This window comes from Delphinus delphis, chromosome 6 (assembly GCF_949987515.2).
Source record: "Delphinus delphis chromosome 6, mDelDel1.2, whole genome shotgun sequence".
Lineage (NCBI taxonomy): Eukaryota > Metazoa > Chordata > Mammalia > Artiodactyla > Delphinidae > Delphinus > Delphinus delphis.
In genome coordinates this window covers 549,381-574,793 of record NC_082688.1, presented here as the reverse complement: position 1 = coordinate 574,793, position 25,413 = coordinate 549,381, and the positions used below count along the sequence as shown (strand labels likewise).

Here is a 25,413-nt window from a genome sequence, read left to right as displayed (position 1 = left end):
GTGCACGTCCTCAGCTGAGGTTGAGCAAGGCGACACTGCCTTCTTGTTTCAGCTCTTGCTGTAAACAAGCGTCCTTTTCACGGTCTGTTTCGTGCCATGTTTTTTGTGCTTTTGTGCCTTCAGGAACCTGAGCCTCTATCTCCCCTGGGGAGCAGTGGTTCGGTGTTGGCTAACTTGGAGTTTGCAGTGACTTCATAGAACAGAACTACTTCAGAGAATAAGAATAATTGTATCTGTTGAGGGTTTTTGCAGCTATGTTCACAAGGGTTTGTTGTTTTCTTTTCAGTGCTGGTTTCAGTACTGGGGTGATGCTGGACTGGTAAACGAGTTGGGAAGTTGTCCTTCCCCTTTTATTTCCTGGAAGGGATTTGTAGACTTTGTATTTCTTCTTTAAATGTTTAGTGTAATTTGCCAGTGAAACTATGAGACTTTCTTTTTCAGAAGATATTTAACTATAGATTTAATTTCTTTAGTAGTAATAGGGCTATTCAGGCTATCTAGTTCATGCTGAGTGAGTTTTGGTAGCTTGTGGCTTTTGAGGACTTGGTCCGTGGCACTCCAGCTATTGAATTTATGTCAACAGAGTTATTCAGAGCATTCCTTTCCTATCCTTTTGTGATGTCTGTAGTGACAGACCTCTTTCGTTCCTGATACTGGTAATTTGTGTCTGCACTTTTTTTTTTTTTTTGCCAGTGTCGCTAGAGGTTTATCAATTTTATTGATCATTCCAAAGAATCAGCTTTTTCACAATTTTTTTTCTATTGCTTTTTGGTTTCCACATTCTTTTGATTTTTGCTCTTATATTTATTTTCCTTCTTCTGCATGACTTGGGTCTATATTGCTCATCATTTTCTAATTTCTTGAGATGGAAATTTAGATTATTGACTTGAGACCTTTCTTCTTTTCTAATGTAAGCATTTGTACTATAAATTTCCCTCTAAGCACTGCTTTAGCTGCATCTCTCAAGTTTCTTACATGCTGTATTTTAATTTCATTCAGTTCAAAATATTTTAAGTTTCCCTTAAGACTTCCTCTTTGATCCGTGGATTATTTAGGATTGTGGTGTTTAATTCCCAAGTGATTAAAGATTTTCCTGACATTTTTCTCTTATTGATTTCTACTCTAATTCTATTATAGTCAGACAACATGCTTTGTATGTTTTGGATGATCTTAAATTTGCTAAGGTTTGTTTTTTCAGATCAAGCTATGCTTTATTTTGGTGAATGTTCCATGTGCACTTGAGAAGAATATACATTCTGTTGCTGTTGTGTGGAGTGTGCTGTAAATATCATTATGTCCAGTTGGTTGATAGTATTGTTCACTTATTTTATATCCTTGCTGGTCTTCTGTCTACTAGTTTTATCTGTTACTGAGAGAGAAGTACTGCTGACTCCAACTGTAATTGTGGATTTGTCTATTTCTACTTTCAGTTGTCAATTTTTGCTTCAAAACTTTTTTCTATTAAAGCTCTGTTTTCAGGTGCCTACCTTTAGAATTGCTATGGCTTCTTGAAGAATTGTCCCTTTTTTCAATATGCAATGTCCCTCTTTATCCCCGGTAATTCGCTTTGCTCTAAAGTTTATGTTGTGTGATATTAACAAAACCACTCGCTCCTGTCTTCTTTTGATTAGTATTTGCATGGTATATCATCTTTCATCCTTTTACTTTAATCTACTTTATCATTATATTTGAAGTAAGTTTCTTGTAAACAGATTTAGATATTGTGATTTATAATGAGAAATATATATTTGGTCTTCATCTGTCTCTGGTTCTCAGTTCCTAAAACCCTTGCACTTTCCTAGGCTATGAGAGAAATCCATTTACACCTAGTGTAATATGGATAATTTGAATTTGGTAATTCAATTGGTATTTGGCAATTCAATTCAAAACGGTACTTTGAATTTAGGTCTAGCATTTTATTATTTTGGTGGTTTTTTTCCTTCATTCCTCCTTTCCCCTTTCCTGCCTTCTTTTGTGTTATTTGAACATTTTTTTTCATATGCCATTAAAATTTTTCTCTTATGATTTTGACTATATCTGTTTTGTATAAAATTTTACTGGTTTTTCTAGGGAATTCAAAATACATACATCACTTTCTACAGTCTGTTTGTAATCAGTGTTTACCACTTCAGTTGGAGACCACGTTGGTCTCTTTTCTCCCCACCTTTCACGTTATAGTTGTCTTATACATCACACTGACATTGAAATCCCCCCAGACAATGCTGTAACTTTTGCTTTCATTGTCCAACATATTTTAAAGAACTTGAGAGGAGAATAGTCTATGATATGTATCACTTCTGTTGCTCTTCCTTAATCCTGGTGTTCCAAGTTTCCTTCTGGTATCATTTGATTTCTGTCTGAAGAATCTCCCTTAACTGTCCCTTTAGAGCAGGTCTGCTGCCTACAAATTCTCTTAGTTTTCCTTCACCAGCACAGCTCAGCCAATGAAAAGTCACTGTACTTCCAACTCCCAGTTTCCTCCAAAGGACTCTTTGTTTAGAACAGCCCCTCCCAACTCCTCCTTCTCCTCTATAAAAGAAAGTTCCTCTCCTTTGTTCTCCGAACTTACCTGTGGTACACCACAGATTGTGTACCTTGAATTGCAATTCTTTGCTGTTCTCAAATAAACCATTTGTGCTGGTAATATAACTGATGGTTTCATTGATTTAGGTCAACATTACTTGGTGTCAGAAGAGGGACCCAGAGAAGACCCCTAAGAACTCCAAGGCAGTGAGCAAACAGGTGTGGACTTGCAGAGCCTATCGAGCTCACTACTTTCTTGCTGACCCTGGAGTTTGAGGGTTAAGTTTTCTCCAGGGTTCAAACCCCACTCTTTTTGTGTTTTGAGGCTCTCCAGGCTTTATTTGAGATCTGCTTTTTTTGGAAGACTTCATCCTTTCTTTACAGGCTTTGTCCTTTCTGAGAGTACCTGTTTGGCCTGTCTCTTGAAATAAGGCTGTTCCTACTGAAACTGCACTGCTAAGCCTTTGGTCCAATTCCTTTGGAACTGGGTTATTCCTATAGGAACTGTGCTGTTTAAAAATTTATTTCCTTTGCTCTAGAGAAAAAACTCTAAGAAAAGGGATCCCAGCAATCTAAATGTTTTGACAGTGCCCCCTCCATCCCCTTCAACCAGTTTTATGCTTAAAAACTGTGGTCCTTCCTTAGGCACATTTCTTTTTTTGTCTGTTTGTGGTTTGGGGTTTTTTTTTGGCCGTACCATGTGTGGCTTGTGGGATTTTAGTTCCCTGACCAGTGATTGAACCCAGGCCCTTGGCAGTGAGAGCACAGAGTCCTAACCACTGGACTACCAGAGAATTCCCTCTCATGCACATTTCTAATTAAATGGACCAACTTAACCCAAAGTAATTTATAACACTGATGGTCATTATGGGGAACTTTTAAATTTTCCAAGCTTACTTTTCTTAAAGACGAATTGGACAGCCGTGGCTCTAAAAAATTTCAAAACTAAATGGGATTCCTTTTTTTTTTTTTTTCGCGGTACGCAGGCCTCTCACTGTTGTGGCCTCTCCCGTTGCGAAGCACACGCTCAGCAGCCATGGCTCACGGGCCCAGCCGCTCCGTGGCACGTGGGATCCTCCCGGACCGGGGCATGAACCCGTGTCCCCTGCATCGGCAGGCGGACTCCCAACCACTGCGCCACCAGGGAAGCCCGGGATTCCTATTTTGATTGGTATTTTGAGGCTTCCAAACATTATCAAGATTCTGAAATTGCCACTTAGCAAAATACAATTTTTAAATTAACTGAGGCAAACAAACAATTGAAGAAAAACTGGCTTCTGAGGACTCTCCCCCGGCCCCCATCCCCTGTCTCTGGACAAAGCAGCCCCTGTGCTCAGCACCCCCCCGCCCACCCCCCACGCTATCTTCCTCTTTTCTTCTGCCCTCCGCTGTCTCATTCCAATTCTCTCACTGTGCTTCCCTAAACCTCTCCCAACTTCCTCCTCTGAACCTGTTAGAATCTGCCTCTTTATTTATTCTTTAAAATTTTATTTTATATTGGAGCATAGTTGATTAACAATGTTGTATTAGTTTCAGGTGTACAGCAAAGTGATTCAGTTATACATATATATGTATCTATTCATTTTCTATTTCTTTTCCCATTTAAGTTATTTCAGAACATTGAGCAGAGTTCCCTGTGCTATACAGTAGGTCCTCGTTGTTTATCTATTTTAAATATAGCGGTGTGTACATGTCAATCCCAAACTCCCAATCTATCCTTCTCCCCCATCCTTCCCCCCGTAACCATTAGTTCAGGACCTGCCCCTTTAAACTTAAGTCTTCTGAAGATTCCAACAAAACCCAAGTTCATGTTCCCTAGACTAAGGCCAAATTGAGAGCCCTAAAAGAGTGTCCTAAAGTCAGTGAGGAACCCCACAGGTTTGCTGAAGAATTTAACATCATTATCCAAACATACCAGCCTGGTTTCCCCAGATCTATACGCTTGCGGATGGGGGTCAAGCCAAACATTGGATGAAACTTGCCTGATGGGAACATCCTGAAAGGGATTTAGAGAAACAACCCCCAACTTTTGGCAAGAGGTGAGAACACCTGCTGGAGGACTCCCCCAAGCAATTAGAGTAGCCTGTCCTTAGCCTGTCCTTAGCCTGTCCTTAGCCTGTCCTTAGCCTGTGGTTGTGAGCAAACTTCAGGCTTGCACACAAAAATCGGACGAACCTGCTCATGACTATTACAATCAACTTCAGACAGTTTAAAAAAAAAAAAATCTGGTCTTCCTTCAGATGTTGAGTCCATCAGGGTAGCCTTCAACTCTGTTTATTAATGGGCTGAATGGAGATCTTTCCTTTTAGTTAGAAGGACCAGGATGGAATGGGAAGCTATGTCCACTCCAGATTTAGTTAATTTGGCAAATCAGCTCACTCACACCCTAGATGAGTCACTTAAAAGATTAATTAAAAAAAAAGATTAATTTCAACTCCAGCAAATAAAGGTCCCTAAACAAAACCCAAACCCTCCTAGTTCCTGCTATTATCGCAAAAAGCCAGGACTTTGGGAAAACGATTGTCACAAGTGTAAGTGCTTCAAGTGCCTTCAGCCCTCTAACCAGCCTTTCCAACGCCCTCCTGACCACCACCAACGGGCCTCTGAGGAACCACAGGGGTTCTTCCCAACCCTCCCTCTTCATCAGCTCAGAAAAACAACTCTCCAGATTGGGAATCAATCTCTTGGCACCAGAGTCTCACTCTCAGTTCAACTGCGGTAAAGCAGCCCCGGCCTCGGAGCACGAAAGTGATCCAAGTAGTGGGGCTCTCTGATGAACCTCAACAGGGTCCTGTCTCTGAACCTGCTCCTTTTTGCTTAGGCCCCTGAGAGATACCCACACTTCCCTCCTTAGTCTCTCTGCCCCTATTCATTTATTGGGCCAAGACAGCTCAGCAAATATGCTGGAATTTCTTTCTCCCAAAAGGGGAAATAATTCTAGAATTTCACAGTAACAGTCAAAATAGCCAACCAGGTGAGTTCAGTGATCCTTCACTGGCTTGGCTTTGCTTTGTCTCTGACGGTCCTGGAGCTGATTCGGGAGACGCTGATCATTTGTCCCTGCTGAGTCAGCTACCATCCTCCTTATGGGCAAAACGTCTCCAACTGATATTGGCAAAACCCACAGTGCTCTTCCCATTAAGACTCAAATAGGTCCCTCGAAACCTCTCCCCAGAACTAATCAATACCCTCTGAGGAAAGAAGCCCTTCAAGGTGTAAAGCCCGTAAGAGGATTCCAAGGCTCAGAGCCTCACTACCCCTTGTGCTAGTCTCTGTAATACTATTAAATATAACCCGTGAGAAAGCCCAACGGCTGAGGATGGAGGCCTGTCCAGGACCTGCAGGCAATAATCAACGTGCTGCCCCTCGACACCCTGTTGTTCTTAACCTCCATACTCCACTCGCATCCGTTCCTACTGAAAGCACATTTTTTCACTGTTATTAATCTGTGCTGTGCACGCTTCAGCATTCCAGATGATAAAGCCAGTCAGTACCTTTTTGCCTTCACCTGGGAAGGACAAAAATATACCTGGACAGCAATGCCCCAGGTTTTACAAAAATCCCTCTTACTTTCCACAAATCTTGAAAGCTGACTTGGATGACAAAGTTTTCTGCAGGCTTGACTTTGCTACAATATACAGTTGGCCTTTGAACAACATGGGTTAGAACTGAGCAGGTCCATTTATATGCATTTTTTTCCCAATAAATACTACAGTACTACTGTACTGTGCAACTTGCAATTGGTTGAATCCATGGATACAGAAACGTAGATGCAGAGGGCTGACTGTAAAGTTACACGTGGATTTTCAGCTGTACGGGGGTGGATGCCCCAAACACCGCGTTCTTCAAGGGCCAATTACACAGACGATAAGCTGCTCTGCTCGCTTCCTCAAACCTCTTCACAGGAAGACAGCATCCACCTGTTAAGACATTTGGGCTTAAAGGGACATAAAGTCTCCAAGGAAAAATTGAGTTGCTCAAACTCAGGATCAATATTTAGGGCACATGATCTCGGAACAAGGGTGACACTTGGATTTGTGTACTCTTTATGGCATCCTGAACATCCCCAAATCTAAAACTAAGCCCCAATTATGAGGTTTTTCTTGGGTTAGCTGGCTACAGTCGAAATTGGATTCCAAATTTCTCCCTTATGGCCCAGCCCCTATATGCTCTATTTTTTTTTTTTTTTTTTTGGTTGCACCGGGTCTTAGTTGTGGCAGGCGGGCTCCTTAGTTATGGCATGTGAACTCTTACTTGCAGCATGCATGTGGGATCTAGTTCCCTGACCAGGGATCGAACCCGGGCCCCCTGCATTGGGAGCACGGGGTCTTATCCACTGCACCATCAGGAAAGGCCCTATATACCCTATTAAAAAAGATCAAAACTGACACTATTATTTGGGAAGATCAAGATGCCACAGCCTTTGAGACCTTGAAGAAAAGCTTAACAAGACCATCTGCCCTTGACGTCCTAATTATCAGCTTCTCTTTTGCCTCTTTGTATGTGAGAAGGATGGGAACGCCCTTGGAGTACTTGCCCCAAAACATGGGGGCTGCCATTGACCCATTGAGTATTACAGCCGACAGCTGGACTTGTGGCACGGGGATGCCCCCTGGTCTCAGAGCCACTCCTGCCACTGCCCTTCCAGTCAAGGCCACCAGAGAAAGAATCATCACCAGAGAAAGAGTTTTCACCACCTTTGCACCCCACGCGGTAGAAGCCCTCCCAAATTCTCACACACTCAACGCTTTCCAGTTAGTCACCCCACCTCCCATGAAACCCTGCTAACAGCTCCTCGCACAGCTCTCCCCGTTGTAGCAACCTTGCCACTGCTGTTCTGCTCTCTCCCTCCCTGCCAACCTCATGACTGCCTCACACTGACAGACCACCTGCTGATGCCCCATGCCGCTTTACAGGGGCTCCTCTAACCAGGGCGGACTTCCCGGGGTTCACTGGCGTCCTGTTGAAGACGGCGGCGGCAAACACTGTTGGGTGTGCTGCTACACCCCCCCGAAGTCACCAAGGCAACGCCTTTACTTTTTGGCTACTTTGGCCCAACAGGCTGAACCACATGCTCTCGCTCGGCTTGCGCTTCAGCCAAGGGCAAAAGCACCATGTTTACACCGTCAGCATGTCTTCGGGGCCGCCCAAGACCTTGGGACGCTGATGGAAACAACGAGGTTCCTTACCGCTAATGGGGAAAAGATCAAAAATGGCTCCTATGTCCAAATCCAACAGATACCATACCCTCGCGGCCGCCTTGACGGTTATTAAGATCCCTGGGCATTCCAGACTCGACTCCCCAGAGGCTAAAGGAAGCCATGTCACTGATATTTCCTCCAAAACCACTGCTCTCAAAGGAATCAATGGCCAAACTTCTGTCACGGTCCAAAGACATGCTCCCCAAGACGACAATCTGGAAAAATTGACTAGAAATGCATAACAATTGGCCCCAGAAAAGGAAAAACAGTATTGGAAATCTAGTGACTGTTGGTTCGAGAAAAAGAACTCTAGCTTGGGCCAAGTAACAATCCAGCCTCCACCAGAAATTCTAAGGTTCTCACTTCTCACCATTGGTAGGTCCACTGACAAAATGAGAGCCTTCAGGAACCAGCGTCGGTGCGGAAACATTCATAAGGCTGCAGAAAGTGTCCACCTGGCTTGTCCCACCTGTCTCACCTGTCCAAATACAATCCAGGCAGGGACTTCCCTGGCAGTCTGGTGGTTAGGACTCCGCGTTTCCAATGCAGGGGGTGAGGCTTCGATTCCTGGTTGGGGAGCTAAGATCCCACGTGCCACACGGTGGGGCCAAAAACACCTCCACGAGAAACAAAACACGATCCAGGGAAACCCGTTCGCACTGCTCCCGGACACTGAACTGCCTCACGGACCACTGGAGGTTCGGCAGATGGATTTCACACAGCTTCCCCACCTCACAGATACAAACATGTTTAGTCATGAGCTGTATGTTTTCTCACTGGACCAGAGTTCTCCCCTGTAGACAGGCCACTGCTTCTTCCAAGGCTAACATTTTGTTAGAAAAGATCATCCTTCCCTGGGTAATCCCTAATCCCCTTCCCTGGGTAGTCCTTCACAGTGACCTGGGAACCCACTTTGCTGGTTTGGTACTTCGACTAGTCCGTACTGTTTGGCCGGCTTTACACTCTCACTGTCTTACCATCCCCAATCCACAGGGTTACTCGAATGCACTAATCGCACTATTAAAACCCGACTGGCAAAACTTACAGAGACTCTCCAACTACCGTGGCCAAAAGCATTGCTGTTTATCCTTCTCAATCTCAGACCACTCCCTTTGGAACTCATAAACTCTCACCCCTGAGACAGTCACCAGACCTCGGATGCACCTGAGACCCGCCTCTTTTCACCCACTGCTGGTAAACGGAGGCACACTTCAATATTATAGAGGCCTGAATGCGTCTGTTGAAAGTAGTCATGCCCTGGAAGAGCGATCTTTCCACAGCACACTCCCGGGAGACGAAGAGCTTAGCATCGCACCTGCAGCCCGGAGACTCTGTTGGAAAAGACCCGTAAGGACCCCCTTCACCCTCACTGGGAAGGCCCGAACCAGGCACTGCTAACCCCCCCTTGTGCTGTCAAACTCCGAGGAATAGACCCCTGGCTTCAGGTGACTCATGCCTGAATGAAGCTGCGCACCGACTGGGGACCTGAAAGTAAAGATTTCCCCGAATTGAAGAAGACGACATCTGACCAGATATCAGAACCGGGCCTGTTAGGTTTCAAATTCACACTAGTCTCTCTCTTTCATCTGGACTATTAACTGACTCCGGATCCTTATCCAAATTCATGGTCTAAATTTGTAACCTACAGGCTGTATTATTGACAAACATTTAGTTTCAAATGAATAAGTCTTTGATAACCCAACACTGTCAATCAACTATACTTCAATTGCAATAAATAAATTAAAAGTCCTTGAAGTTTTGCTATTTGGGGGAAAATTTATCAGCTACGGCTTCACGTTTATTCCTGCACTGTGCCTTCTCAAAGTGCTTACTTCTTTCTGTGTTGACTGTTCCCTTGCTGTATTCACTATTCTAAGACACAGACTTTAGATGGGAAATTCCTGAGAGATCTCCCTCCTACCCCTCCTTGTTACTTGAATGTGACCTCAAGAGGTTTCCAATCTGTGCACTCGCCCTTCCACGAGGGACACGGTACCCAGGAAAGGTCCTCCCTGGCAATGATGGACAAAAAGTCACTGAATCCATAAAAAACTGATCTTTTTGTTGCTGTTGTTGTTGCGGTACGCAGGCCTCTCACTGCTGTGGCCTCTCCCGTTGCGGAGCACAGGCTCCGGACGCGCAGGCTCAGCGGCCATGGCTCACGGGCCCAGCCGCTCCGCGGCACGTGGGATCCTCCCGGACCGGGGCACGAACCCGTGTCCCCTGCATCAGCAGGCAGACCCCCAACCACTGCGCCACCAGGGAAGCCCAAAAAACTGATTTTTGATAAGCAATGCTTTCAGAGAAAAATCTTGATCAAAAAGGAGAAACGTGGAAATTAATAAACAGAAAGCTTATCTAACAGGAGGCCAGAAGGGGGAGCGCCCACGGCCTACCGTGCAGCCTCAATTGCAGGCCCAACAGGAAGATTACTACTTACTACCCAGCAGGAGAAAGGAAGATTTTCTCCCCGCCCAGCAACAGCCCAGCCAATGAGAGACCATTACAGTTCAGCCAATGAAAAGCCACCACACTGCGAACTCCGTTTCCTCCAACTGACACTTTGTTTAGAACAGCCCCTCCCAACCCCGCCTTCTCCTCTATAAAAGAGTTTCTGCTCCCTTGTTCTCCGCACTTGCTTGTGGTTCACCTTAGACTGCTTGTCCTGAATTCCAGTTCTTTACTGTTCCCGAATAAACCCATATTGCTGGTAAAGTAACTGGCTGTTTTATTATTTTCGATCAACAGCTCATGTGAGCATCTTTACAACAGCTCTACCAAGTCTTTGTCAGATAATTTCAACACCTGTGTCTTCTCATCCGTGGTGCCTGCTGGTCAAGCTCTTCATGGTCTGCAAGTGCCACAGTTCTTCTGGTTTCTAGTACTTTGAATTCCACTCTGAGACTGGGGTCTTGCCTCCATCCCATGGAGAATGCTGGGGTTTTAGCTGCGCCCCCAGTGGTGGGTCTGGGAATGGGCTGGCCCACTGTTGAGGGCGCTGGTTGGGTCCCGTCCACACAGGCCTGGGAGCAGGTCCAGGGGCTCATAAACACCTTTGCAGGTGGTTTTCCTGACCTTTCCAGGTCCCTAGTTCCCAGCCCCCTCCAGGGTCTCCCTTCCTGGCCCTTGAGCCATGTCCAATGAATACAGCACGCCTAGTCCACGACTGCCTTCCTGGGGTCCCCAGAAAGACCCTGGCCCTGTCTGGGTGACAGCTGCGTGGGGTGGGACCAGCAGGAGGGTGCCTCCACAGTGGCTTTGATGATCTCCCTCCTAACCCTGGTCTCTGGAGATCCCTCCCTGGGAATTCAAGTGCGACTCTCTTCCCCCCACACAGACCTCCTAAAGGAGCTGTAGGCACAACGTGTCCCTTCCGGATAGTAGGGCAAACAGTGGATCTGAGTTTCATCCTAATGGTGATGGAAGGTTCTAGACAAGGCAGATGTGCCCTGAGTCTGTCCTCCCCAGGGTGGGGTCTGTCCCTCTAGGGCACACATCCAGGGCAGGGGGTAACGGGGGGTGGCTGTTTGGGGTTGAGGGGGTGAGCCTGGCCACGTAGGCTGGGGCATGCACACCGCAAGGCTTGGAGAGAGCAGCACAGGTAGACAGGGCAGGCCGGGGCCACCTCTGTCCACGTTGTCACCAGGAGGTGAGGACTGGACATCAGACATTATAAAGGCGTGTGTGTCACAGTGGGTGAGCGGAACACACCTCATCACTGTGAGCTTGACCTCATCAGTTTAAACAGAGAGTATTCGGGCCTCTTGCAGGCCCAACCATACTTCTCCCTCAACAAGCCTTTTAAACAATCTGCCTCTTCCAGGATAGCCGTCCACATGATCTGGCCTTGCCCCAGTTAATGGCGTGAATTGTGGGACATGGACATCCACGCAGAAGGCCCCAGTGGGAGGTGCTGGTTCAGTGTTTACCAGTTATATTTTAAGAGCTATTCCCAGACTGTTTTCTAATAAGGCTATGGCAATTCACATGATCTCCTCCCCACACAGTCACCAGCACAGGGTGACTCATACCCTTTAAATTTTTGCCAAACAAACAGGCAGCAAGCACCTCTTCCCCTTCACTGGCTTTTCATCGGCCGCTTGACTTTCTCCTCTGCGAGTTGTCAGTTCAGGCCTTTACCCACTTTTCTCTGCTGGTTTTTGTCTCTTTCTTGTCAATACATCAAAACTCCTCACATGCTAAGGACCTTAAGCCTTTTCCTCGCGCACTAGTCGCCAATACTGCTCCCCCAGCCCTCGCTGGCTGCTGCTGCCGCGGGTTCCCAGCTGGCTGGGTGTTCGGGGAAGGCCACAGAGACCTGAGCGTGCCCCGCCCCCACCCAGCCTGCCTCCGGGTCGGCCACCCCTCCCCTCGGTTTTGTTCTTTTCCCAAAACGCCTTCCTCATTTGTACTGGGCTTCATGTCTTTTCTCCAACACGCTGGTTGGTGCTTATGGGGTGTGAGGGAAGGAACCTTGTGAACCAGATGCAAGACCTCAAGCCTCCCACGGGCGGACCTCACCAGCCCTTACCCACAGCAGCTGACCCAGAAGACTGTGGGGCAAGCCCACTTGCTTCCGCAGCCCCAGTCCCTCGACTACAGGGTCCCCCGTCAGAGTCTGGGGGAGGGGCAGGGGCACGCGACAAAGCTTCTGGCAGCCCCGGGGTCAGGCCTGCAGGTCACACGGTAATCGTGCCTTCGAAGCACACGGTGAGAGCAGCTGGGTCACGCCGGGAGCTATCCTCGTGGCCTGCGTGGGCTTTCTTCCGGACATGAATTCTCCTGGCAGCACCCCCTGATGCCAGGCTGCCAGCCTCCAGGCCCCCAGCCCTCACCCACGCCATCCCCTGGCAGCCCCCCGCCCTCCCCAGCCCTTGGTGGCCCTGGATGCACCCATCTGGCACCTGCTGATCTGCCCACAGGCAACTGGACCAGGAGCCACCAGGGTAGCCAAGCCTGGCTGGACCCCAAAGCACCTTGGCCACTGGAGGGGAGGGTGGTGGCAATGGGCACATCTGGGGATGACTAAGGCTAGTGATGGCCAGCTGGTCCTGTGGTCACCTCCTAGCCACCTCCTAGCTTGGCCACACTGCTGACCACATGCAGAGAATGGCCTGAGGGAAGGAATGGCCCTCCGCTCTGTGCCCGGGAGTGGGGCAGAGGCTGCAGGAGGAGGGTGTCTCTGCCCTCATCTCCCGACATCACCTGGCTCCTCTGCAGGACCACATCCTGCAGCCGTGTCAAGGACCTGCTCTTTCCCCAGACGCTTCCCCGGAGCCCTGGGGGCCCCGTCCCCAGACCTCTCGCAGAGTGTGCCCTTGGCAGGGCAGGCCTAGCCGCTCCAGCCCCCTTGCTCCAGGCCAGGATGTGCAGGCGGCCACCACAGCAACAACCTCAGACCAGCGGGCCCAGAATCTTCTGGGCCCAGGGAGGCAGTGGACGGTGGTTGCTGAGAGAGGAGACCCACGCGGCAGCCGCAGCAGAGAATCAGATTTAATGGTCACTCTAAGGAAAGTCGTACATTTTTCAGCCCCCGCCCCCCCTTGGCTGGGGGCACAGCCAGGTGTCTCAGACCAGGCTCTGCAAAGGGGGGCCAGCCCCCGAGCCCCAGCTATGTACAAGAGAGCCCACCCACTGGGCCACGGGCCAGGCTTCGAGCCCACAGCACACCGGCCGCCCAGCTCTCAGGCCCCGGCTGCAGGGTCCAGGCCCCTACGTGGAGTGCAGCAGGGTTCTCACCCACCAGGACCCAGCCCCAGCAGGCCCCGCCGAGACCCCAGGGCTCTGCACTAGGAGAGGCCTTCAGAACTCGGCCGCCAAAAGCTGAGCTGGACAGCAGCAGGGAGCTGGGCGGGCCTGGGAGGCCGGGGAGCAGGCAGGGCCCGCTCTGAAAGAAAGGAAGGTGTGCCCCCCAGCTGCTGCCCAGGCACCCCTGCCGAGCCGGCGCGGCCGAGGCCAGGTAAGCGGGGTGGCGAGAGCAGCGCGAGCACAGACGATCAGGGACTCGGCCAGGGACGGAGCCAGGCCGGGCAGGCGGGCCGCCCTGGTGCTGGTGATCAGATACGGCAGGGCTGGGGCGCTGGGGCAGACAAGGTCCTGAACACACGCTGAGCCGGGTGGTCTACGCCGTTACTAGTAACGTAGCACTTAACTAGTTAACCAGCGATGCTGCTTCCCTCTGAATCGTCTCAGGGGTTGTAGAAAATTGCACTTATTTCTATGACCCTGCACAGGAACCGCCCCAGAGCTGCGGCCTCCAGCCGAGGCCTAGACCCGGTCAACATCCACCGGCCGCGGCGGCTCCTCCCAGGCGCGGGGGCTGGGACCTCTTTGACCCGTGATGCCTTGAGGAGCAGACCCCTGGGAGGGAACCTGAGCGACGTCTGAGGGTGCCCTGAAGTGGCCGTGAAGACCAGGACCCACACGGTACTGGGCAGCACACAGCGGCCCAGCCCCCGTCGCTGGTCCGAGGAAGCGGCCGGGTGGTGGACCCGCCCCTCACAGAACGTCCTCAAAGTCCAGCAGCTTCGAGTGCTGGCGGCTTTTCCACAGGCGGTACAGCCGGAAGTCAAAGTAGGTCTCGATCATCTGCTTCCCTGAGGCAGGAGGGGCGAGGCCGGGGCTCAGGCCACCGCCCCCGGGAACCCACCCCACAACTGGGGACCAGCCCGGCAAACTCACCTTGGGCTGACAGCTCCAGGGGGGACTCGAAGGTGACCCTGTAAGGGGTCATGAGAGTCCTGAGGTTCTGGAACAGCTGAAAAGAGGGGGTGGGCCATGAGCTCAGGGCAGGGGAAGAGAGAGGGATGAGGAGAATGGGGGGTGGGGGACAGGACGCCCCCAGCTGGTTAGGCCCAGGCATGGGGGTTTCTCTGGGAGGAGAAGGGAAAGGGAATCTGGAGAGAAATGGGGGTTCTACCAACCCTTCACAGGTCTGGGGTCTGGGCCCCATACCTTCTCCCCGTTGGGGTTCCCCAGGACGTAGCAGCCCATGACGTGGATGACGTTCGGCTCCGGGTTCACTTTGCTCATCAAGTGGCTCAACCGTTTCCAGAAGCTGGCGGGGGAGGGGTGGTCACAGGTGGCCTCCAGCCCGACCCCCAGGTGTGAGGGGGCATCACAGGAGGCACTGCGGGGACACGGCGCCCCAGCAGGTGCTGCATCCAGCCCCCCAGCCTCCCAGCTCCCCCCAGCTCACTGGATCATGTCCTCTTCCTTCTCCACTTTGGCAAAGGTGGCCACCTTGTTCTTGAGCAAGTACAGGTGTCCTGGGCCGCCCTGTGAGAGACTGCAGTTAGCAGACGGGGCCGCGCACCGGTGTCCAACCACCGCTGCCCTCAACACGTGCAGATGCAAACGTGCATGCCCAGGGAGGTGGCACCCTCCACCCCCCACCCCTGGGCAGGAAGGGCTGAGCCCTACCTGGCAGAAAATCAGCATCTTCCAGATTTTGGCCCCCTTGTGGTAGACGTTCAGCTTCTTCTCTATCTCCTCTGCAGGAGGCAGACGTGTGAGTGCCGCCCCCAGCAGCCCCAAGACCAGAGGGCGGGGTGGGGGGGGCGGAGTACTTACCCAGAATGTCCTCGAAGGTGGCGTGCTCGTGGTCCTGGGACAGATGGAAGCCAGCCCCACGTCAGAGCCCTTCTCAGGCAGCACCCCCCACCCGACACCGCGATGGGGGCTGGGCAGGCACTCACGTAGAGGATGGGAATGATGGAGGGGTCGTCCCTGCGGAGGATGGTGGGGATGTACTCAGCTTTGGGTACTTTAGAGGAGATGAGCTGGGAACAACAAGGGGGCCACTCAGTGCCCTGGCCGCCTGGGAGCCAGTGGGCAGCAGGAGCCCCCCTGAGACCCCCCCCCACTGCTGAGCAGCCTGCAACAGCTGTGTGGGGCCTCACCATGACCTTGGGTGGCACGAAGCCCTCAGTGTCACAGGCTACAGCCTCCAGGCCCCTCTCCGTCTCCCAGTCCAGGTCCTCAAAGGCCTCACCCAAGGTGCAATGCGAGCTCTGCAGGTCACTACCTGTAGGGCAGGATGTGCCACGGGCCTGAGGGTCAGCTGCAGCGCCTCCTGTCCCGGCTGCAACCCCCAGAGATGCGTGGAGGCCAGAGCCAGCAAGCCCTGTCCCAGAGGGTCCTCCAGGTCAGGGGGAAACCCAGGGTGGGTGAGAGCCAAGCTGAGGACCCCAGCAGCCTGGCAAGGCTGGCGGCTGGAAGGCGGTGGACCCTGGTGTAGGCCAGTGGGAGCCGGAGGGCAAGGGTCAGCTCCAGCCAGGCGTGCCTGTCGCCTGGGCCAAGGAGGAGTCTGGCACTGCTCCTCAGGCTTCGGGCATGAGGGCGGCACCAGGCCAGGGCAGCCAGCGAGCCGCAGCCCTTAGTTACCCCTGCCCAGAAAATCGGAGGTGCCAGGGCGCCCCCCCGAGTCTGGTAAACTGAGGCTCAGCAAAGGCGCAGAAGCCTAGCTGCTCCCCCGGGGTGGGAGCGCAAGACTGGGGGCCTAGGGGAGCCTCTGGGAGAGATGCGCTGGCCTGCGCCGCCGGGCACCTACTGTCTCGGGAGTCGTGGGAGGTGTCGGCTTTCATGGGGGTGGGGTCGCTCCAGGACCGGCTGAAGCTCCGCTCGCGCCGCTCGGCGAACGCTGCAGCGAAAGCAGAACCCGTTAGGGGCGGGGCCTGCAGCCACACGAGGTGGACAGGGACAGGGGCTGGCTGGGGAGGACGTGGGGACCGTGAGGGGGTCCGGAGAGTGGAGGACGCCACTGCGGCGGGAGGGGCGGGAGTGGGGAGTGCGGACGGTCGACGGCGGACAAGGACAGTGCTAGGTGGACATGGGCGGAGTCTGAGTGCAGGGGCGGGGCCCTGTCCTGGGGCGGAGCCTGGGAGTGGGAAGGTGCCCGCCCGCGGGGCCGCAGCGGGGCCTGGGGACGCGGGCCTTTGGGGCGCAGAGAGCAGCACGCAAAGCCCCAGCCGGCCAAGAACAGCGCGCCCCCGCCCGCCCGCGCCGCTCCCGGGCCTTACTCTGGGCCTTCACCCGCCGGCTGCCGACCATGCGCAGGTGTTTGCGGAAGTTCCTGGGGGCGGAAGCACCGGGGGCTGGTGAGGGCCGCGAGGGTGGCGCCCCGTCCCACGCGCTCCCCTCCCCACTGCTTGCTGGCCACCGTCCCAACATTGCCCCTTGCCGTGAGGGATGCCCTCCCGGCGCCCCCAGCTCTCCCACAGGCAAATCCCACCCAGTCCCTCTCCTCCTGAGACTCCTCCCGGGCTCCCCCTTTGCTGCCAGTACAAAGGCACGATAAGCCAGCCTCCTCCTGCAGCCCCACCCCCTCCCAGGACAGCTCCCTCGGCGACCCTGTGCACTCGGGTCTCCCACCTTCGCTGCCCACGCTTCCCTTCTCTCCTTGCGCCCAGGTACTCTGAACCCCGAGAGCCTCCCGCCCCCCGTGGTCAAGGGCTCCTGCTTCCTGCGCACGGTGGCCAGGGCAGCACAACTGTCCCCAAGCGGGAGGTGGGCTAGGGGCTGGCAGCTGCCCCCTCCCCTGCCGCTGTGTCCCTGGGCCACCTCAGAAGCAGGTCTCCTTCACTCCAAACTTTGTGCCCTGCCAAAGCCCAACTTCCAAGATGGACAGACAAGCTTCCTGGACACATCTCTGAGGTGGGTGGGGTTTAGGGAGGGTAAGCCTGGCTGCTGACCCCACTGCTCCGGGCTTCAAGGGCCAGAAAAAGGCACAGGGGGGCCAGCTGGCTGCAGTTCAGCTGTCACTGTACCCCCAAAACACAGGCCTAGGGGCTCAGGCCGCTTGACCTTTCCTGCCTGCCGCGTCCCCAGAGCAGGGCCAGGCCAGTGTTCGCCACCGCCCTTCCCCCATCAGGTCTGCTGAGCTGGGTGGGCCCAGGCTAGACCAGGACAGACAAGAGACGGACCCTGGTGGCGAGTGGCTGGCAGGCCCTACCTCTGGATTACAGACGCGGAATCATTCTCCCGTTTCCGGCGCTTCCTCTCCGCGTAGCCCCTGAACACCCTGGGAAACCACCACGAGTCAGCACTGCCCTTGGCCGCAGGCAAGAGGGACAGAGACGTGGGGGCAGCGGCTCAAGCACAGGGCCCAGCGGGCACCCGGGGCGCTGGGCCAGGCAGAAGGTCCTGGCCTGCCTCGCCCGTCCGCGGCCCAGTTCCGCAGGCCCTGCTGTAGCCTTGGCGCTCGCTGGGACCCAGCACGCCAGCGTGGTCAAGGCCCAGGTCCCTGGCCTGCCCCAACCTACGTGGGGGTGGGAGAGTCCCCCAGGGACAACCGCCATGCCCTCAGGCTCGAGGTCCACACGGTACTTACGAGATGCTAGAGTCGAGGCGGGAAGGGGCAGCGTGAGAGAGAAGACACAGTGAGCAGAGACCCTCAGACCCCCAACCGCCCTTCAGTTAGTTCCTTTCTTGTCATTGACCTGGAGGATCCCTCACAGGCACACGGGCACCAGCAGGGTGCCGGCTATGCCGCAGGCCAGCCCTTGCAAGGGCAGCAGACGCGGAAGCCACCGTGGCCCAGGCCACCAGATGCTGTGACCTTGTCAGGCCGCACAGAGGCCTGACTGTGCCCTGCCGACCCTGGGTCCAGCAGCGAAGGTAGCGGCCCCCGTCCGGCCCAAGGGCGGTGGTGCGCTCCCCAGGGTAGCACACGCAGGAGGAAGCTTCTGGTATCGTGGACACTGCAGCAGAGTCCCTCCCTGAAAGGAAGCCCTGACAGAACACCCAGCTGTGCGAAGGTCAAGAGCACGCCCCCAGGGGACTAAGTTGTGATCGCTTGCAACACACGAAACACAAGTGGGCCGCTGTTTGGGGCGTGCGTGAAGGCGGAGCTGGGTGACACAGGGCAGCGAACCACCTCTGCTGGTGGCTGCATCAGCTGCAGCCCCCAGCCAGGTCCCCGCAGGACAGGATGGACGGACTGGAGGGACTGAGGGACAGGGCAGTGGGGAAGGGGTGGGGCGGGGGAGGGGCAGCGGGAGTTCAGAGCAGCCAGGCCTGCCTTCCTTCAGGCTGACACATTCAGGCAGAGCGGGCGGTACACGGCACACGGGGCTGCTCAGAAGCAGCCACGCAGGTGGGCTCAGGACGGGAGAGGGTCCGGCAGTAATTCCTGAGCACCAGGAAGGCGGCGCCCGGCCTGGGCCCGGCACACATCAGACGGGACTCACGCTTGCATAGTTGTGGTTGCTGTCTGGAAACTGAAGAGGTTTTCCTTGGGGAACCAGGTACGGATGGGGATGTCATCTGGAAAAGACCAAAGGAGCAGTGACTAGGCTGGCTCAGGGGTTCCTGAAGCCTTTACCCCCACCTGTCGGGGAAGGGGATGCTTCTGCCACAGACGGTGGAGGAGAAGCGCCAGGGCTCCCCAGCCGCCTCCCAGGTCGGGAGGCCGGCGCAGGGCCAGCAGGCTTGGGTGTCCGCTCAGCTCTTCAAGGCACAACAGCTCAGCGGCTTGGTGACGCTTGTCTTTGCTTGGCTCTCCCTCTGCTACCCACAGCTGACGAGTGTTCTTTTGAGAGCACAGCCTGCCTCCAGGGTGCCCAGGGAAAGGATTGATTTTGTCTCCATTTAAGCAGGAGGGGAAGGGCAGGGACAAATGGCTGCAGCCTCTCCTTGGGGTCTCCAGGGCCTTCTCTGCGGCCCACTCTGGCGTCCACTTGGTTGGACCTCCCCTCTCCCAGACCCTTCTCGGAGGGCGAGGTGGAGACCGCCCCTTCCCAGGGCCCCTACAGCCACTAGACAGAGTGGGTCGCTCTACTCTCTTCCCTGACCCCCGTCCCAGCCCCTGGCCTGGGTGCATCAGAGGAACATGAGGTCGTGGAGGTGAACTGCCCACACCCCAGGCCTGTGCCCTGAGGCCCAGCTGGGTTGCTGATCTGGAGGCCCAAGAGGTGCCCTGAGAGGACGTGCCAGGTCTGCTAGGTAGAATTCTGCTCTCAGGAGATGACAACCTCAGAGCCAGGAAGCGTGGGGCCACGTGAATGTCCCAGGGAGGCCTCTTGCCGACAGCAGGCCTCCGGGGCTCCGCAGCCACCGGCACAGCTCGACCATCCTGGGGCGAGCCCCACTAGCTGGCTGGGCCCAGGCAATCATGCGCCTCCCTTGGTGAGTGGGCCCCAGGGCAGGGACTGTTCCCCAGGACTCCCTGGAGGCAGCCCGATCTTCCCGTTCAGCCAGGTTTTCTACTTGCTCAACCCTTAAGACCCTCCCAGGCCCCCTCCTCGGGGAAGCACTCCTCCGGTGACTTGGTGCTGGCAAGGCTAGAGCCAACCATGAGGCCTGAGGTGGGGCACGGGATGTGGCGGCAGGTCGCCACCTGCAGGCCGTGACCTGGGCACCCTGCTCTGCCCAAGCCTCACAGTGCTCGCTGCCTGGCTGGCCGACCCCAGCACCAGCATCCTGCCTGAAGCTGCCCAGGCCCCCAGCGAGCCCCCTCACCAGACACACGGTCAACGCTGTACATCCTCTCCAGCTTCTTGCGGCGGCTGGCGGCCTCAGGCAGAGGCGGTTGGTCCAGCCCAAAGGCCTGAGGGGAAGGACTGGGGGCGAGCTGGGCACATCCAGGACATTCCCTGGAGCCCTGGCGGCTGCCCGCCCAGCTCTGGCAGGGTCTGCTGACGTCCTCACGACTGCCGCCCGGGCTGGTGCGCAGGGGCTGGCTATGGTGGCGGGGGTGCCGCTCCCGCTGCTGCCGCCCCTTCACCACAGCCAGCTCGATGGCCTCGGCCTCCGGGCCGGGAAGCAGGGCCGGCTCCCCGGAGATGGTATACACACGGGGCTGGGGGCCCTCCCCGGCCGGCTTCCCACTGACGGCCTCCTCCGGGAGGCTGTCCTCATAGCGGCCGTTGGAAATGAGGGAGAGGCGGCGCTTGTTCTGGGGGGCAGGCTGCATCTCGGGGGACCCGTCGTGGCCAGAGTAGGCGTCAGCCAGCAGGTGGTCTGGGGGAGAGGCACCAGGTGAGCTTGCAGCCTGCTGGCCCTGCCCTCCCAGTCTCCGGGTGTTCTGAAGGCAGGGAATGAATACCCAGCGGGTGCCTGGCCCGCTGAACGAACCGTGGGCCCTGATGACTTCAGAAGAGGTATTTCTGAGCTGCGCACTCCCCCTAGAGGTTCACGTCTCACGCCTATCGGGGCCCCAAGCCCCTCTTACGTGCGTGTGGGCGACAGGCTGTGCTACCTGTGGGTGATGGGGGGGGGCCAGAAACAAGCAGGCCACCTCCCAGCCTGCCACCACGCCCATGTGCCCAGTGCCAACTTCTCCCCTCCTCCCTACCAGCTGGCCCCCAGAGACAGTGGTGCCAGTCCTGGGGGTGCCAGGAGGCCTGTTGCCATGCCAACAGCCCAAGCTGGGTGGGTGCCGTGGTGATGAGTGACTCGGAGCTCCTCCTGGGGCTCTGGGCCAGGCGGGGCAGGGGGCGTGAGGAAGCCAGCCCAGCAGGGCACTAGCTGCCTGCTCACGCCCCACAGTAAGCACGGGCTGGGCCTGACCTGGACAGGAGACAGCATCCTCTCGCCTAGGATGGGGGGCTGTGGGTGGACCCCGTCCCGGCACTGCCTCACGTGCCCTTACCTGCACCGTTTCGATTCTCGGGGTGACTCTGGGACAGGTACTCGCCAAACGCTCGGGCTGCTCTGAGGGGTGGACAGCGGGGTGCGCCGTCAGTGCACACCACCCACCCTGGCGTCCCCACCCCACCCAGGTCCTCGGCGCCAGCAAGGGAGGGCTCAGGGGTCACCCCCAGCAAGCACTCCCATCCCACCTCAGAATGCCCAGGGCTGGCAGGTCGCAGTTCGGGGACCCTTGGGTGTCGGTGCACCTTGGCCAGACCTGGGCCCAGGTCTGCTTTCCATCCAGCCCCTGCCACCCAGTGTGTGTGAGGGTCGTGAGGTCGTGCAGCTCGCCCACCGCAGCCTCAGGGAAGGGAACCGCACGGAGGTGGGGGCGGGGCGCCGGCTGCGATCACGCTGCGGGGGCGGGGGCGGCGCTGGCCCCGGCGATCGGTCCGCCGCACTCACCGCACTTTGGCCGCCACCGAGGACATGGCCTCGCTCCGCAGCGCCCTCCTCCGGGAGGCGACGGCGCCCATGGTCGAGGCGGCGGCGCATCCCCAGGCCTCAGAGCGCGCCCCGCGCCCGTCGCCTCCGTCGGGGGAGCCGCGCCGCGCCGGAGATCGGGCTCGGGTTCGGGCTCAGCCTTGGGCTCGGGTTCGGTTTCCGCATGGCCGCGCCGATCACTCCGCGCGCTCCGCCGCACCGAACAGCACTGCCAGGCCCGGGGGTGGCGCTCCGCCCACCGCGACGTCAGGGAAGGGGCGGGGCTCGGCGGGGCCGCCCCCGTTACGTCAGGCCTGGGGCCGGGCCGTCCACAGCCAAAGCAGGGCGAGGAAGGCTCCGCCCACCGTAACGTCAGAGCCGGGCGGGGCCCAGAAGAGACTACGCTGAAGCCTCGCCCACCACACCGGCAGTAGGTGGGGGGGCGGGGGGCCAGGGGGCCGGGTTGGGCGGCAGGGGGCGGGACCAACCATCTCTCCGCCCTCTCAAAGCTGCCTCTGGAGCTGGGAAACTGAGGCCTGCGCTCCCCCGATCTCAGGGTCCTGGGCCCTCCGGTCAAGGGTCTCCCTGCTCTCGCAGACCCATGTGCCCTGCTCCGAGACCTGCAGGGATCGTGGACTCCAAAGTCATAGAGCTGACAGGTCTCCTTTTTTGTACAAAAGGACCCCCCTGGCGCTATTTAATGATCTGAAAAGTAAGGTGTGGGCATCATCTTAGGGAAGACTCTTGTGTGTACAGAATGGAAACAATGCCTGAGAGCTCGGGAGGGCCTCATCCTTGGTTTGGGGGGATCCCAGCTGCACCCCAGACCTTGGGTGTCCTGCCTGCCTGGCTTGGGGTCCTGGGGTCCCCGCATGGTGACCACTCCGCCCTGCAGCCTCAGGACTGTGGGGCTGCCCATCTTGGTGCTGCCCCCTGCCCGGGGGACCTCGGCACAGGGACCACATGTCCCACACAATCAGATCTACCTTTATTGATAGGCTAAGCAGAAGCATCAGGGGCTCTGACATCTCAGAGGCCTCAGGGGGCCCGCAGGGGCCGACACAGCCCCCCAGGACTGCTGTGTGTGCAGGGGATGCCAGGACCCAGTGCCCCACCAGGAGCGGCCGGCGCAGAGAGGCCCCAGACACTCCAACACCGGCCAGCAGGGCCCTGGGCCCCAGCAGGGTCTCCCTGGCAGGCTGGGGAAGAGCTGCAGGAGCTGCGCCAGCTGGTTCTCTGAAACCCACCCACAGGAGCTGCTGGCTGCAGGGTGCATCAGAGCAGAGACCTCTACCCATCTTGGTCAGAGGGCCAGGGGGGACGAGGAGTCCTGGGATGGTTCAGGGGAAGCCAGACGGGAGTGCCGAGGCCAAAGCGAGGGCTTGTCCTCCTGGAAGCAAACCGCACACACGGTCAAGGTCAAGGTGGGGGCAAGCCAGGAGGGCAGCAGGGAGGGAGCAGCTGGCCTGCTTTGGAGCCCTTGGAGCTGGCAGCTCAGCTGGGGAGCACAGGGTGTCCGGGCAGCTCACTGAGTCGGAGCCCAGGTCGGCTGGGGCTGCCCAGCAGCACCTCCTTGTATTCGGTCTGGTGGTCAGACTCATCTGGGCAGAGAGCAGGGCCATGCAGGTATCCTCTTGAGAGCAGGGGCAGGGGCCGGCATGGGTCCCCATATGCAGCCTACCAGGGCCAGGGGCTGCTAGAGGGAGCCTGGTGGCCAGGGTGGCTTATTGAGAGTGTCAAGGGTCAGGAGGGGACATTGCCACTACCATCCTCAGCTGTGCGGGCATATGGCCCGGGGTCCAACTCACCATCTGCTGCAGCCACCTTGGCAGGCTCGACACGTGATACGATCTCAGTGAGGTCCATGAAGGAGGCATTGGGGCAGGTGAGCACGTTGGGGGCAGAGGCGAAGGAGACATCTGGCGAAGCCCCTGACCGCAGCCGGCCCCACCCTCTCTATGACCCTCTGTGGTCCTAGCCCTGGAATGCGGGTGGGGCACGGATGACAGGCAGAGTCCTGAGCAGCCCCCCACCCACAGTGACATCCTCTCCCACGTGAGCACTTCAAGGGTGGAGAGTCAAAGGGGGGCAGAGGCCAAGAGACAGCCCCCAGGGCCACTGCCCTTGCCCTTGTCTTCTGGCCCCTGGGGCGGGGCAGGGGAACCTGCAGGCCTGAGCAGTTGAGAGGGTGTGCCAACGTGCTGCTGGCTGCAGGGAGCCCTGCCTCTCTTTTGGACTGGGCAGCAGAGGACGGGTCACAGGAGTGGGAGAGGAAGGAGGGGTGCCAACTCAGGCACTCACATCGCACGCCTTCACCTTGCTCGTCCCCTACCGATCCTGCAGCATCTTCTCCAGCATGCCACTGCGACCCCAGATGTCAAACACTGTTCGGCCGTGCTGGTACCCCACCTCCTGCACACACACCGGGAACCCCGTGATCGGGACGCGAGAGCAGGGAGGCCTGGGAGGGGCAGCCGGCCTGGACACTCACACAGATCTCGTCGAACTTGCTGAAGTCCAGGGTGCCGTAGCTGTTGGGGGGGGGGGCGCAGGTCCTCGCAGTAGTCGCTGCTCTTCACCATCTCCAGCTGCCGGACGCAGCACACGTAGGCCAGGCGCGTCTGGATCTCCACCATGTCCAACACCTGCCATGTCACAGCCCTTGAGTGTGGCTCTCCCGTCCCTGCGTGGCCCCTGGCCTCCATCTGGGCACAGCCACTGAGTCTCCTGCCCTGGCCCTTCCTTCCCCTTCCCTCCCCCCAAGGGGAGGCAATTTCTACTAGGCCTGGGGGGAGGCTGGGCACCCAGCCAGGGGTCCTGGGGTGTGTGGAGCCTTTAGGCCTGGCTCCTTTCCCAGAGCTGGTCCCAGGCGGGCAGGGATGGTGAGTGACCGACCACCACCCTCCTGGACCCAGAGCCTGGAAGGTGCACCCCCTCCCTGCCCATCTCAGGGTCTCAGGGACACAGGCGCCAGGATGTGGGGAGGAGCAGCTGGGGTAGGCAGGGCTGGGCCCCCACCTTGACCTTCGTGGCCAAGGGATTCCAGCGCTTCCACAGCAGCCACCACCTGGAGAGCGCATCCCCGTAGTTGGTGAGGTCTGTCTCATCCCGGCTGCCCATGTCGATGGCAATCACCACCTTTGCCCCCATTGACCTGGCCACATCTGCTGGGGAGGAAGTGGCCTGGTCACCAATGGGGACAGGTATGCAGAGCCCCAGGCGGGAGCCTGGCTGGGGTGACGGGTCAGAGCTGGGGGAAGTTGGGGTGGAGCCAGGGCTGGGGGCAGAGCCTGCCTGAGAGGCGCTGAGAGTAGGGGGACGGGGGTGAGGGTTTGGAGGGTGGGGACGGCCTCCTCTCCACCCTCACACCTGGGCCTGCGGAGGGGGTCGGCCAAGCGCACAGAGCTGTCCAACAGGTGACAGGTGTGCCCCAGGAGGGGCCTTGCCCACAGCAGACCCGACACCTGCAGGCTGTTAGTTCTGACTGTGGGCACAGACGGGCCCTAATTGCGGCCGGCCCCTCTACCTGGCCTGGTTCTGAGCACTGCTGAGCCGACAAATAGAGCCATCTGCTGGGAGCACGCAGCGCCGAGCGTGCGCACGCCCGTAACCCCCAGCGCGCAGGAGCGGTGGG

The 25,413-nt window shown here is 56.7% G+C and overlaps 2 protein-coding genes across 3 annotated transcripts in view; both read right to left on the bottom strand.

Moving 5' to 3' along the window:
• Positions 1-13,197: 13,197 nt before the first annotated feature.
• On the bottom strand, positions 13,198-22,054 carry NSMF (NMDA receptor synaptonuclear signaling and neuronal migration factor). Of its 2 annotated transcripts, XM_060013679.1 has the most exons (15): positions 21,762-22,054; positions 21,316-21,377; positions 20,184-20,684; positions 18,914-18,989; positions 17,677-17,745; positions 16,745-16,797; positions 16,276-16,365; positions 15,626-15,750; positions 15,422-15,505; positions 15,297-15,330; positions 15,147-15,217; positions 14,923-15,002; positions 14,679-14,781; positions 14,406-14,481; positions 13,198-14,320 (listed from the first exon to the last, which is right to left on the bottom strand). In XM_060013679.1, the coding sequence occupies exons 1-15, from the start codon at positions 21,830-21,832 to the stop codon at positions 14,223-14,225; spliced, it is 1,593 nt and encodes a 530-aa protein (XP_059869662.1). In that variant the 5' UTR covers positions 21,833-22,054; the 3' UTR covers positions 13,198-14,222. The 2 variants fall into 2 exon arrangements, with proteins under 2 accessions (XP_059869662.1, XP_059869663.1); XM_060013680.1 differs by lacking the exon at positions 17,677-17,745.
• Positions 22,055-23,273: 1,219 nt separating this feature from the next.
• PNPLA7 (patatin like phospholipase domain containing 7) overlaps positions 23,274-25,413 on the bottom strand; it is a 31,416-nt gene continuing 29,276 nt past the window's right edge. The window contains 6 exon segments of the mRNA XM_060013636.1: positions 23,274-23,380; positions 23,588-23,677; positions 24,086-24,191; positions 24,271-24,324; positions 24,326-24,424; positions 24,798-24,946. Of these exon segments, the coding sequence (XP_059869619.1) occupies positions 23,274-23,380; positions 23,588-23,677; positions 24,086-24,191; positions 24,271-24,324; positions 24,326-24,424; positions 24,798-24,946 (605 nt within the window).